The following is a 13,921-nucleotide window of genomic DNA, read 5'->3' on the forward strand; positions in this document are numbered from 1 at the left end:
GGGGAGGCTAAATCAGATGGGGGTCCGCGGCCTAATATGCCTGAATTTGGGTGTCCTTGCGTCCTGCGTAATGAAAATGGTTGACACCCACTCAAACAAACCACAACCCCCTCACATAACTAGCACCTGCGGTCCACTTGATGGCGCTATTGTGCATGTTCTTACAATAGGAAAAGGCGTAATGTACATGCACAACAGCAGCATCTAGCGGGTCAAAGGTGCTTGCCCCCCCCCGCCCCACACACACACAGACAACACACACTTCAAGAATCCTCAAAATGTCGATGCTTAGAGCTTGTTTGGCGCATAACGACAATGTTATGTTTGAGTCCTGTGTAGACTAAGCTTTTATATTTATTTGTAGATCAGACCTCTACCATGCAGTCTACTTGGATGTGGGCTTTCATTTAATTACATTTTTTAACAGGCTGTCTTTCTTTCCATCTTCAAATATTAATATCGGCTCAGTATTACACTTAAAAGTGTTGATTAATTAAACTTGGGCAAATACATTTAAATGCCAACTCACACCACAAGGAACACAAGTTAAGAGTCCTGAATCCTGATAGAAGCGGTGTGACAGTGTAGCCTAGAACAGCTAGTCCAGATGTGCGCTCTTATATTGGCCTACTACTACTAGTCTATAATTCGAAAACCCTCCCTCGAAAACGTCACACTTAGCTGAGCTCTGCCTCTGCCTATAAGCAGCCTATAAGTGGTAGAGAGTGCGTCCGGAGAGTGTATTTGAAGCTTGGCCGTAGGGGGAGAGAGAACGACGAGCAGAGAGAAAGGCGCACTTTACCACCAGCACCAGTGGATGGAAAGAGCTATAACGCAATGGAGAAACTGAATATGGTGTAGAGAACGAGACCCTGTGAGCTGATGAAGAGGGAGAAAGGATGTTTGTGTGTGACAAAAGGAAAGGAAGAATAGGCCAAAAGCACTGAAGATTTCGATTGAAGAGTTGATTTTGCTTTTTCAAGAATGTCATGGATTATTCTTACTATATGCAAATGCGCAGTTTACACAGATGACAGTTGACAACATGGGATTCCTCGGAGAAGAACTCGCTGACGACTTGAAATCAAAGAGATAAAGGATTCTATTCAATTCGGAATTTAGTAATAAAAGAATAACTTTTTTTGTGTTATTTGACACGCTTCATTTGTGAGCAAATTTGGTAGAGAGAAATATGAATTTGGGCAAAGCACTTCTGTTTTTCCTCCTCTCAAACTGTGTGACAATGACTTTGTCACTATCCACTTGCACCACTGTGGACATTGACCACATAAAGAAAAAGCGAGTAGAGGCGATCCGTGGACAGATTCTCAGTAAACTACGGCTGACCAGTCCACCACAGACTATCGGTCCCAACCAGGTACCGTTTCAGGTGTTGGCCCTTTATAACAGCACGAAGGAGCTCATTGAGGAGCTGGGAAGAGACAGACAACAGAGTTGTGGACAGGATAACACGGAGACTGAATACTATGCCAAAGAGATTTACAAGTTCAACATGATTAATGGTCCGCCAGAAAACAGTAAGTTATATTTGCCTTGTATGCATCAACCTTCTGCCCCCACCCTCCCACACACACGCTGCTCAAGTGTTATTTGCATTAATGTATGTATGAAATGTATTAATTCTGTCGGTTTGTGTGCATACCCTGAATGCGTCCACAATACACTTTTGGAGCGCCTCTATCAATAGGCCTACATGATCTATTATACCTACATGTGTTCATAACGACGTTCAATCTCATCCAAAGAACATTTCCCAAAAAAAAAATATATATATTATATTATATTATAAATGCAACGACCCCGACATTCTACTCTCCGCCTAAAAATGATGAACTGACCGGCGCAGGTTTTTTTTACGCACGGTCGCGCCCGTGCGCACTGGAATGGCGCGCGCAACGGAGAGGGCAAAGTAAACAATCTAATTGGAATGAGTACCATTCCTCATACATACCTCACACCGAAGCCATGGGAACTCCAGCCTACCACACGAAATTCTGACACATTCCAAAGGGGAGGGGGGATTCTCAGGCAGTTAAGTCAAGCATTTATAGCCAACTCCAATACCTCATTTCCAAATTTTTATTTGGCCTTGGGTTTTCCAAATCTTAATTTTTTTTCCTTCTACCTTTTCCATTCCTTGCCGTGTATTTTTCTCTTAAATTCGACTGGCTCGTGTGTTACGGTCATATTGCTTTGCTCATCCCTATTGGTATTTCCTGTATACACTGTGCTCAATTGATTGTTCCAGTAATCATAATGAGAAGCCCATTGGACCGCTCTCTCTCACTCCCATTGCAACGACTCTCCTGAGAGAGGACATTTTAAGTGGAGGAGTTGGAATTCGGCCTATTCATAGTTAGAGGCTGATCAGTGCATGATGTTACTACTTTGAAATCAACAGGTGTTTCATGCTGTGCTGTAACACTAAACAGAGCCTCCTTTTGGCACCCGCATAAACCTCTGAATCAAATCCATTTCGCAGGTCCCCCAAAGTGCTTCTGACACTCAAAATATACAGCTCTACAACTGGGTTTATCCACTGGTCAGAGGTAGCCAGAGCTCCCAAAACAAACAGAGGGCTAAGGAGTGGGATCAGTCATGGCCAGGTGCCCAGGACACATCACCCCTGTCACAGCCAGATACTGAGGGCCTCCATGGTAATAATACACCCCACCAACTGGACCTACTATTGGCATTGTTCAATGTCACTTCTCCAAGGAGGGTGTTACCCTCATTAAGGGGTCTACCAGTGTGGATGAATAATCACTTTTCACTCCCCCCTTGACTTTCCATTATGTCATTTCAAAAGGAAGCAGGGGCCTGTTTCAGTATAGGAGCATAATGTCTATCACCACGGTAATACTGTAGCGTATACGCAGTTTTTGAAAGGTGGGAATGTCTTGGAGTTTTGTCAAATTCATTTTTAATTTTCTGTCTGACTCTTGTGCTTCAGATTCATTTTCCTTGACACTATCACTTCTTCAGCCCAAGGCCCAAATAAGACATATTAGTCTCACCCCAAGACTCAGGCTTTAATATGAAGATGTATCTATACTCGATAGGTCTGCAACCCATTTTGGGTCCCAAACCATCGTTTTGGAAACCAGGATTTAGGGTGTTTGTCGTTAGAAACAAGAATAACCCAGAAGAAGTGAGCAGATGTGTGCCTTCACTTTATCACGTCATTCATTATGGCACCATAAATGTCTCACTCAGTATCAGTAAAACCCACATGCTGTTGCAGAACTCAGGACAGGACATATTCCTTCGTGCATATACCATCCAGTCACAGGCGCCATTGTGACCTTTACCATAATAAGACTGCCCACACAATCCAAGCCTGCCATACTGAATGCATTGAAAGAAACCTCGGATCTGAGAAAGCATTGGCTCACATATCTGGAAATCAGAGCAGAGTGTGGCCTAACACACGGCGAAGCTCGCAGTCACAGCGAAGGGTCTGGCATAAGGTAATCATTGACTCAGTGTCGGGACGGAGGAAGATGTGGACCGGAGCTGAGGACAGCAGTGTTTTCTGATATATGGAATCGTAGGAAGGTGATGTCATCCCAGCAAACAGAGACAGGGTTCTCTGGCCTATTCTGAAAGACAGCCTCTCTCTCCCCCCACACCCCCACCCTCCTGCCATTTTTCCTTCTTCATCCTTGATCAAGTGGAAAAAAGCTGTCTTGCTTCAGCAGAGAGCTCCATCACATTATCTCATCTACAGCAGCCTGCCACAGTCAATGTCCATGTGTAGCCACTCTCCGAGGAAGAATAGGAGTTGGAACCCGATTCTATGTCCACTGCATGGACACAGGATCTGTATAATGAATAGGTTCAAAAACACAACTATTGGATTGCAGGCCAAGATGACGACATCGAGACATCTAGTTCATTCGCGGGTCTAGAGTTCATCTGCGGGTCACCAGGGATATTCGTCGATTGTCTTTATTCGGAAAAAAACCCAAATCTCAGAATTCCGACTGCCGCTGCTGGGGGGCAGCACACTTAAAAACGGCATTTCAATACATTATAGAATGGATGTTTCCGCTGCACCGTTGCCATTTCTCACTGGTAAACGAGGGTCTAGACTTCTTCTCAGCAGCTGGCCAGCACCTGCCTCCCTACGCTTCCACACTTCCTTTGTTTACCTCCACATACTTCTGGAGAGACTGACATCACGGCCGGTCCTCTAGGGCAGTGGGAACAGAGCGCTGATTGCTGGGAGTATTTAGCAGGGAGCTTCTGTGTGATGTCACCTGCCAGGCGAGAGGAGTAGGCTGTGTGGTGGGGGCATCCCAGACACAGGAAGGAGAGGGCCGAGAGTGGGTTTTGGGATGGGGGGGTTATGGGAGGGGGAGTGTATGTCTGGGCCGGAGGCTTTATGAGAAGCTTTAGAGCAGAGCTATTCAAAGTCTGTCCCCAGGCCTTCCTGTGTAGCTCCGCCATTAAAATCCTTGCTTATTGCCCCGTCCATGAGCCAATTAATTGAGTGATAATAGGAAAAGGAGCATCGACTGGGCATCGTTTGGTGATCCAAGCTATTAAATGTGACTATAATACACAGTTTGAAAGGTGTTAACGTAATGAGAATGTCCAGCTATAAAATAATTCAGCTCTTCAATAAGAATCTCATCAAGGGACAGTAATTAGTTATTACCAAGACAGTAACACAATGTTTTCATAATATAATATAACTATAATTACTTTAGGGACAAATAACAAAGTGTCAGCTGAAGATGTCCTGATGGCTCTGATTCAGAAGAAGACATGATGGGAGAGTTCACTATTAAAGGAACACGTTAGCCTAGCTTAGCACAATGAATGTGCTGGGACCAGTTAACTTAGGTGTTAGTTGGACAATGCCTAGGCTAACCGGCACTGTCCGCTACTCCGCTTCCATTCATTGTGCTAAGCTAGGCTAACGTGCAGCCAGATAGCTTTCTACTGAACGCACAGAGAGGAAACTGGTATCTATCTTCTTGTCTCTCTCTGGAGAAGACGGTAAGCTAATTTCCCAAAATGTTGGCGTGTTCCTTTAAGCCAGCGAAAAAAAATTCTGAGGCCCCTGGGAAACTGACATAATTTATGTTGATTCAAACGGGTTCAAGCTGATGTAGGACCAGATCTGATCACGGAGAGGGAGGGAGATAGAGAGAGAGAGAGAGAGGGGGGGGGGGGGGGGGGGGGGGCAGAACATTAGCCCAATGTATTTCACTCTAATTATACAAGCAATCCCCCTCCACTCAGACATGGAACAAATTACCCTCAGACCCTTGGCAAAAAATAAGCCGTAATGTGAAATCCACCTAAAAGCCATTGCAATGGGAAAAATGAGGTCATCCAAAAGGAAACCGAAGACTTGATTAGAATTTCAAATCGCCCCTCGAAGTGGGGCTTTCCACCTTCTATGGAGGAGGCAGGGGTGAGAGAGAGTGAGAGAGAGTGAGAGAGAGTGAGAGAGAGAGAGAGAGAGAGAGAGAGAGAGAGAGAGAGAGAGAGAGAGAGAGATGTGGAGGTGAGGGGGCAGACTGTGGGAGGAGAACGCTACCCCGTGTTTCCCTTCTTATAGATTGTGTGGAAACACTGGACAGATATCTGGCTGGAGATGAACACGAGAAAAGGTCACCTATAAATAGGGAAACTCGAAAAAGGCTTTGTGGAAACATCAGGTAATGGCGAGGAGGACACTGTGAAATAGGATTACAGGTTAAACGGAGTGCGTTGACTTCAGAGACGTGAGAGTTCCTTCTGCATGACACGCAAACAACTCTCAACACATTTTGATTTTCCATTGTACCCAGAAACAGCTCAGGGGTTGCGGGGCAGCTGAAGGTGCAGTGCCCCCGTTAACCACCAGCAAATCTCAGGGTCGGTAATAAAGCTTAAGCTTGGGGTAATAAATTAGTGATGGCTTGGCTGTAAATGTGTGTTTCCACTTGGCTCATAAAACGCTTGCCGCGTGCTTGTTTTTCTCAACGCTGCATGTGCTCAGCCTGTTAAAATAATAAACCATTCAATGGTATTAGAGCATAAAAAAGAGAAAAGGCCCGAGTGGGCCGTCTAACAGGAAGCGTTTCAGAGAGAAACCCACGGTGTAGCCGTTACTGTAGTAGTAGCTGCTGCAGCTGACAGAGCTCACTGTGTGTGTGTGTGCGTCTCCCTCCCTCCCTCTCGCTCTCTCTCACACACACAGCACACAAACCTCATGTTATGATGCACCGTGCAGCTTGTCAGCCGCACACGTCACATCTGCTGTCGCTGAAGGAGTCCCCTTCTCTTTGACGTACAGTACGTCGGGGCCACAACCCCTTTGGCTCAGGTACTGTTCTGTTCCGGCGTGTGATTGCACATGTTTCCTAGCTGAACCGCTTGGTTCCAGGGAATGCTGGGCTTCCATCCGAGCCCTCAGAGCACCTGTTGGGCTCCAGAGCCGGTGGGCGGAGCGGGCTCTCTCTCTCTGCAGCCTGTTCCACCACCAACACATGGGACATTTGGTTTTCATTTCAAGACTTCAACTTGTTGCTAACTCGGACTGCACAAAGCACAAGCAGATGGCGTGATGGCAGTGGCCCTGCTCTTCTCTCTGGGAATGGCTAGAAACAGTTAAAAACAATTTTGTTATTCTGTCAAACATCTTGGTTTGTAGTGTCACATCCTGAGCGATGAGCACAATAAGCATAACAATACGCAGAATGTAAACATGTCCACCCTGGTGGAGAGAAACTGCTGGAAAATAAGGCTTTGATAATGTGTACACAATGAGGTAACTGGAGAAGAGTCAATAAAAGAAAGTCACAGATTGTATTGGATCTTTTATTTAAAAATGTTTAAAGCCACCATTGAGTCACTATTTCCTGTGTGTCCTACAGATGACCTCCCCTACTGTCCCAAGGGCATCACCTCCAAGGTGTTCCGCTTCAATGTCTCGGCCATGGAGAAGAATTCCACCAACCTTTTCCGAGCCGAGTTCCGAGCCCTGCGGGTCCCCAACTCCAGCGCCAAGAGGAACGAGCAGAGGATTGAGCTCTACCAGGTGATGATTGAGCTCTACCAGGTGTGGATTGAGCTCTACCAGGTGTGGTTTGAGCTCTACCAGGTGATGAATGAGCTCTACCAGGTGTGGTTTGAGCTCTACCAGGTGATGAATGAGCTCTACCAGGTGTGGTTTGAGCTCTACCAGGTGATGAATGAGCTCTACCAGGTGTGGTTTGAGCTCCAGCAGGTGATGAATGAGCTCTACCAGGTGTGGTTTGAGCTCCAGCAGGTGATGAATGAGCTCTACCAGGTGTGGTTTGAGCTCTACCAGGTGATGAATGAGCTCCAGCAGGTGTGGATTGAGCTCTACCAGGTGATGAATGAGCTCCAGCAGGTGTGGATTGAGCTCTACCAGGTGTGGTTTGAGCTCCAGCAGGTGTGGATTGAGCTCTACCAGGTGTGGTTTGAGCTCTACCAGGTGTGCCAACTGACCATTAATTTCCACTGCTAGCTACACCGTGGACCTATCTCAAACCCTGCCCTCTTTTCTTGATCCTCCAATCACAACTGTTGTTTCCCACACGACCCAATGCAATAGGATTGTGCAGGTCCACGAGAAAGATGAAAACATTTATATCAGGGCCCTCGTACCCCCCCGCCCCCCTCTCTTTTCAACTGCTGATCATTATTCCATGTGCCTCCAGTCAAATGGATTCTACATTAGAGCATTTGCACAAATTTAAGAGCTTGCTACAGCCGTCTCGGAGAAACTCTAGATTGCCGTTCTGCAATCTCTCCTTTCTCGGCTGTCAATCTCAGAACAATTGTCAATTTTTTGTTATTTCAAGTAAGGCGCTGGGCTTTCAGCAGGGGATTCATACATCTCTGCACCTGCATTTTCTATGTTTATGTGGTATGAGAGCCTTTCTATGGCATGTGTGTGTGTAAGAGAGAGTGTTTGTGTGTCTATTGGATGTGTGTATATGGGGTGGTGGGGATGGATTTTTTTTTTTTAACTCAGTTTCCTCATTAATCTCCCGTGAGAGACTGGGAGCCATGATCAGGTTCCAACATTTCCTGCCAGGGAGACAAGCGTCTCCGGACTGCATACCGACTCTCAGGCGGGCTCTGGCCAGAGCCGAGCACAGGCTGTCAGGCCCTCAGATTGTTTCCAGGGGCCCGGGAGGAGATAGAGGCAGGGTCAGCCACTGGGGGAGCAAACGGAGCCGCTCGCCCCCACACACATTAGCCTGGGAGCTGATTGGCAGGGGCTGGCGTTGGCGGCCCTCGGCCCCCCGTTCCCACAGGAAGCCAGATTAGATGCTGACAATGTTCCGGAACCTGGTTATCCAGCACTGCTGTGCGGCTAAGCTAAAGCGCTCAGCCCCCTAACTTCACTCAGCTCTCCCCGAGAGATAAGCCCCTTTGTTCAGAGAAATGCTAGGTGCTGTCGGAGGTGGTGATCTCTGGACTCACACCGCTGCGGTCCTGCCATTCAGATAACATTCGTCTGCGCTGTCAAACAGTTGCTCTCTCAAGTCGACTCCCGTTTAAACATTACGATAGTAGTTAGCACAAGAAAATGGGGCCCCACCTTCAGAATAACATAATACTGTACAAATAAAAAAATTTGGGAACCCTAGTTGAAGTCAGTGAAGTGCTGATAGGAGGGACAGCCAGGTTCTCATTGGCAGTGGGGCAACACACAAGCATTAACTTGCAAAATGGGGATATCAACACGGGGAGTCACATTTTCCATGAAGAGTAGACGTTTGGCCCAGGGCATCCCGGATAGTCTGGCTCAGACAGCTCTGGCTGGATTGCCGTCTGGTTGTGTGTGTGTGTGTGTGTGTGTGTGTGTGTGTGTGTAGGTGTGTAGGTGTGTAGGTGTGTGTGTGTGTGTGTGTGTGTGTGTGTGTGTGTGTGTGTGTGTGTGTGTGTGTGTGTGAGAAGAGAGAAAGAGAGAGAAAGCGAGAGAAAGAGAGCATGCAGTTGTGTCACACTTTCATCTCTCTCCTCGCAGATCCTCCAGAAAGATGATCACATAGCCAAGCAACGCTACATTGGGGGCAAGAACGTCCTGACCAAGGGGACGCCTGAGTGGGTCTCCTTTGACGTCACAGAGACGGTCAGGGAGTGGCTTATGTACCGACGTGAGTGGGACTCCTGCATGTAGAAAACCTTCCTTACCTCAGAACATATTTGGTATCGATGCCTGTGCCAGCGGGCACTGGAATGTTTAGTTGATCTAAATAAAGGAAAAGCGCCCCCGGGGGGAAAATAAAGCTCCGTCACCATTTCCCCCTGTGCTCTTGTTTCTCTTCAGAGACCAACCTTGGCCTGGAGATCAGTGTGCATTGTCCCTGCCACACCTTCAACCCCAATGGCGACATCATCGAGAACGTCAACGAGGTGTTGGACGTCAAATTCAAAGGTGAGATTGGCGTGAGGTCATAACCCAGCGACACAAAATACCTCGGACAGACCGCGCGACTCTCCACCGCACTCAGTTCCTCCGTGTTGGTTTTCCGAAAGTCCCTCTCCTCCTTATTAATGAGCTCGGTCTAAGAGAACGTCCCTCTGAAGTCTCATCCAGTGAACATGTGCCTCAAGAGTTGATACTCATTTGAGGAGTTTTTTGGGGGAGGGGGGGGTAATGGGTTTCCTTTCCGTGAGGGAGAGAGAGAGAGAGAGACACACAGACCATGGGAATACAATTGGTCTGGTATCTCACTTAGCATTGGGGCCCGCGGGTCCTTGGTCCTGGGAACGCTCCCCTGACTGGCCTCGCCACAAGGAATGTGCTGCCACGGCGCTCAGACGCTTGGCCCCGAATTAAAGAGGGGCGTCCGTATCCACCGGCGGCGGCTCTCCTGAGATCTCCACTGCTTTAGCTATCAGGGACAGATTGGATGAGCAGACGCAAGCCCAGGGGGGAGGACGGAAGAAAGCAAGGGAGCGAGGGAGCAGCTGGCTGGTGCTAGAGGAGGAGGAGGAGCAGGAGGAAGAGGAAGGCGAGCGGGCCAGTCTCTCACCACCACTAGAGATTATCATTTTACTGTACAAGTTAAGATATAACACAGTCTAGAGCAGTGGTTCTCAAACTACGTGTCGCGACCCAAATTGGGGTCGCGGGTAGGTGACAGTGCATTGGAAAATTAAAAAATATTAAAAAAATTCTGGCAACATATTTTGGCTAAATATGCCTCGTTTTATAAATGTGTATTGATAACATAGTGCTGTAATAACATTTTCTAATAAATATGCATGATCAAGTTCAACGTGTGCTTTTACATTGAGTGTGGGGTCCCCAAAAAAAACCTAAATAAAATGGGGTCACGGTATGAAAAAGTTTGAGAACCCTAACCTTAACCAACTCCGAAACAATGCCTAAATTTAACCATAACCTTAACCAACTCCGAAAGAATATTGCCATGCTCTAAGACAAACTCTAACCTTAACCAACTCCAAAACAGCGCCTAAACTTAACCCTTCTAACCTTAACCAACTCCGAAACAATGCCTAACCTTAACAATGCCTAACCTTAACAATGCCTAAACTTAACCGGCGAAAGAATGCATGTTAAAAAAAAAAAAGAAAAAAAAATTGAAGGGAATCGAACTTGTCACCAACGCACCGCAGGATCCATAGCAAGGCGGCAAACCAGTTGAGCTAGTCGTCGATGTTAAAAGAGGGGGAATTACCGCTGCATAATGCTGCCACGGCAGAGCTCGTCGCCGCGGGGGCGTGGCGGGGCGTGGCTAGACGCAAGTTGGTTGCCTTTAAAATTCACGCGGCCGGGTAGCACAGCGGACTAAGCGTCTCTCTACCACCGCAGAGACACTGGTATCGAATCCGGCTGTCAGCGGTGCCTCCGGCTTGGCCGGTCGTCATACTGGCACAATTGGCAGTGTCAGCGGGAGGGAAGCCGGTGGGTGGTAATCTGGTCGTTGTAAACAGCGACTCCTACAGGTCGGTCAGGGCGCCTGCACAGCGAGGGAGGGAAATGGTGAAGGTAGTGTGACCTGACTGACCTCCCACGCGTTACACTTCACCAATGAGAGTCCTCGCTGTCAGGTGAAAAGAGGCTGCTGGCTGTCTCCTATGTATTGGAGGAAGCATGTGATAGACTTCAGGGCTCCCTAGACCGACCAGTGGGGGTCACATGTGCGCAACGACCAGGAAGGGGGGGGGGGGGGGGGGGAATTGGCATAACGACTAAATTGGGATGGGAGGAAAATACAGAAAAATAGGAGGAAAAAGTAGATAAAAAAATAAAGATTTTTTTTTGAGAACCCCTGCACTAGAGACACAGTGGGTTCTTTTACAAACCCACGGCTCCATGAGCTGAAACATGAGACATTTCTATTGCCCTTAACACATAGTTATTGTTTATCTGACCCTATGAGTTAGTTGGGATCCCTGTTGGCATTAACTCATGATTGAATTGGCCTCCTGTTGCAGGTGTGGAGGGGGACTATGAGGAGCAGAGGTTGGACCTGGGCCGTCTGAAGAAGCAGAAGGAGCAGCCGTACCCTCACCTCATCCTCATGATGCTGCCTCCCCACAGGCTCGATGCCCAGTCCTCCTCCCGCAGGCGCAAGCGGGCACTCGACACCAACTACTGCTTCTCGTAAGGAACCTTTCCGCTTTGTTCAGAGAGACCATTGTTCATTGTTTTCCTATAAATAGTGCTTTAGACTACATCTGCACTCTTAGCTCCTGGAAACAAAGCACTTGACAGCCCGTTAGCTAGTTCAAAAATGATCATGAATAAAGGGAGTCTCCATCGTTGTCTTCTGGGCTCCTCATCTTTTTTTGAACCAGCCAAAGGGACCTCATATAGCAATATGGTCTATCGTTTATTACTGAGATAGCAGGGGAAAACAATTGGCATACTTAGCACACAGTATACGTGTTAATCAGCTAATCAAGCATGGCAGAGGCATTAGCAACCTGATACAAGTTCAGATTTGCCCCGGTGCTGGAAGACTAGCTGCCTCCTCACCGCTGGATTCCCTGTGTCAGGCTGACAGGCAGCACTAAGACACCTGGGCCGACTCCAAGAGGGAAAATAGGGACACACCTAGCAGTGGAATCTCTGAGCTTCTCCTCCGGTCTCCGGCTGTCAGGCTATACGGAGGAAAATGTATACAACTCTTCCAACTCTTAAAACATATTTTCTTTTTTTTAATATCACCGTTTTCCTTCTTCTCTGTAGTAATTACGAGGAGAACTGCTGTGTGCGGCCGCTGTACATTGATTTCCGCCAGCACCTGGGCTGGAGGTGGATCCATGAGCCCAAAGGGTACTACGCCAACTTCTGCTCCGGTCCCTGTCCTTACCTACGCAGTGCAGACACCACCCACAGCTCGGTGAGATGCCGCCAAATGGAACAGGGTTGCCTGTATTCATGAAACCATAGGAACTACACACTCACTCACTCATACACTGACCTCTTGACCTCTTCTCCCCTCCACAGCTGCTAAGCCTGTACAACACCCTGAACCCAGAGGCCTCCGCCTCGCCCTGCTGCGTCCCCCAGGATCTGGAGCCCCTCACCATCCTCTACTACGTGGGTCGCACGCCCAAGGTGGAGCAGCTCTCCAACATGATCGTCAAGTCCTGCAAGTGCAGCTAAAAAGGGGGCCTTCGGTGTCCGTCTGACCCCCCCCCCCCCTCCCCCCACACACACCCCCCCACCACCCAAGAGACCTGGGATCTGACGGGGGGCCCGGCACTACTCAGGAGGGGGACAGGGGGTGAGCGGAAAGGGTGGTGCGTCGCCTTTTTAAATCACAAGTACCTCTGTCCACCCTCACCCCCCCCCCCCCCCCCCCCCTGCCTCAGCCAAGCCAGAGTTCTCTCTCTCACACAGAAACCCTGCAGACAGACAGACAGACGCAGCCTACCACTTTAACCTATGACCTTTGGCTGCGTGTGCACCGCTGACTTTTGATAAACACCACTCCATTAACGACAATCTCAAAACTCATCAGAACTCACGTGTCAGAACTCATCATTTCTTCCCCCCCCCCCCCGGCCTTCCAACAGTGGCCTTTTCACGTCAGTGTTTCTCCTCTTGTTTTTTTCTTCCCTTCCTTTCCCAAACAGTTGAGCGTTTTCAACCGCCTGTACCTTCTGTGGCATAATGACGGCGGCCGCTCAAAGCCAGTTGGAAGAGGAGAAGAACACGTTATGCTCTCGCTATGACCACTGCATACTCGAGGACAAACAAGTTGCAGTCAAAATAAAAAAAATAAATAAAAAAAGACTGAGAATGCAAGACTGAACTCAAGAGTGAAATGAATATGTTAAAAAAAAAAAAAAAAAAGGGAGGGTAAAACAAACTGTTTGCTGAAAGCGAACCCGTCCCTCGGCCAACAACGCGAAGGCCTTGACGACGCACAGGACTGTCCTGGCTGGATACTAAGCGCTGTGCACCGCGCCACAGCACCCAACACTGTTCCATCTACAACGAAACGCTGATGGAGAGGATTTATCTTAGAAAAAAAAAATAATACAACATGCTGGAAAACAACTTTTATTAAAAAAATAGTATTTTCATGGTTATGTTTACCTCTCTAATACAACAGGATGGTGTTCTAGAGACGTTTTTTTTTCTGCCTTTCTGTTGTACAAGACTATGTTAATGTCACTAAGTGAAAACTTCACTAGATCACCAACTGTAAATGTTTTTATTACTACTCTTGGAAACACTTTTTTTATTAAAATATGGACAGTCTTGGAAAAACCTTTCGAGTTGCTCCTACTTTCATTTGGTAAAAGTCAATCAAGTCTTTGTTTGAAAGCGCACGGCGCATACATCCAGACAAACTAAAAAACATTTATCAAATTAACCAAAAGGAAGCAGATTCAATTGACTTTTTTCCCCTTCTTTTTTTTAATGAAAGTGTCC

General features: G+C 47.6%; 1 protein-coding gene across 1 annotated transcript; it reads left to right on the forward strand.

The window, feature by feature from the left end:
• The first annotated feature begins 728 nt into the window (after positions 1-728).
• On the forward strand, positions 729-13,761 carry tgfb3 (transforming growth factor, beta 3). The gene is made up of 7 exons (XM_084310614.1): positions 729-1,538; positions 6,897-7,060; positions 9,026-9,155; positions 9,329-9,436; positions 11,467-11,635; positions 12,224-12,377; positions 12,485-13,761. Exons 1-7 carry the CDS (start codon positions 1,193-1,195, stop codon positions 12,641-12,643), a joined length of 1,230 nt encoding a protein of 409 aa, XP_084166740.1. The 5' UTR covers positions 729-1,192; the 3' UTR covers positions 12,644-13,761.
• Positions 13,762-13,921: the final 160 nt, after the last annotated feature.

The sequence above is a fragment of the Notolepis coatsorum genome, assembly GCF_963971535.1.
Source record: "Notolepis coatsorum genome assembly, chromosome: 3".
Classification (NCBI taxonomy): domain Eukaryota; kingdom Metazoa; phylum Chordata; class Actinopteri; order Aulopiformes; family Paralepididae; genus Notolepis; species Notolepis coatsorum.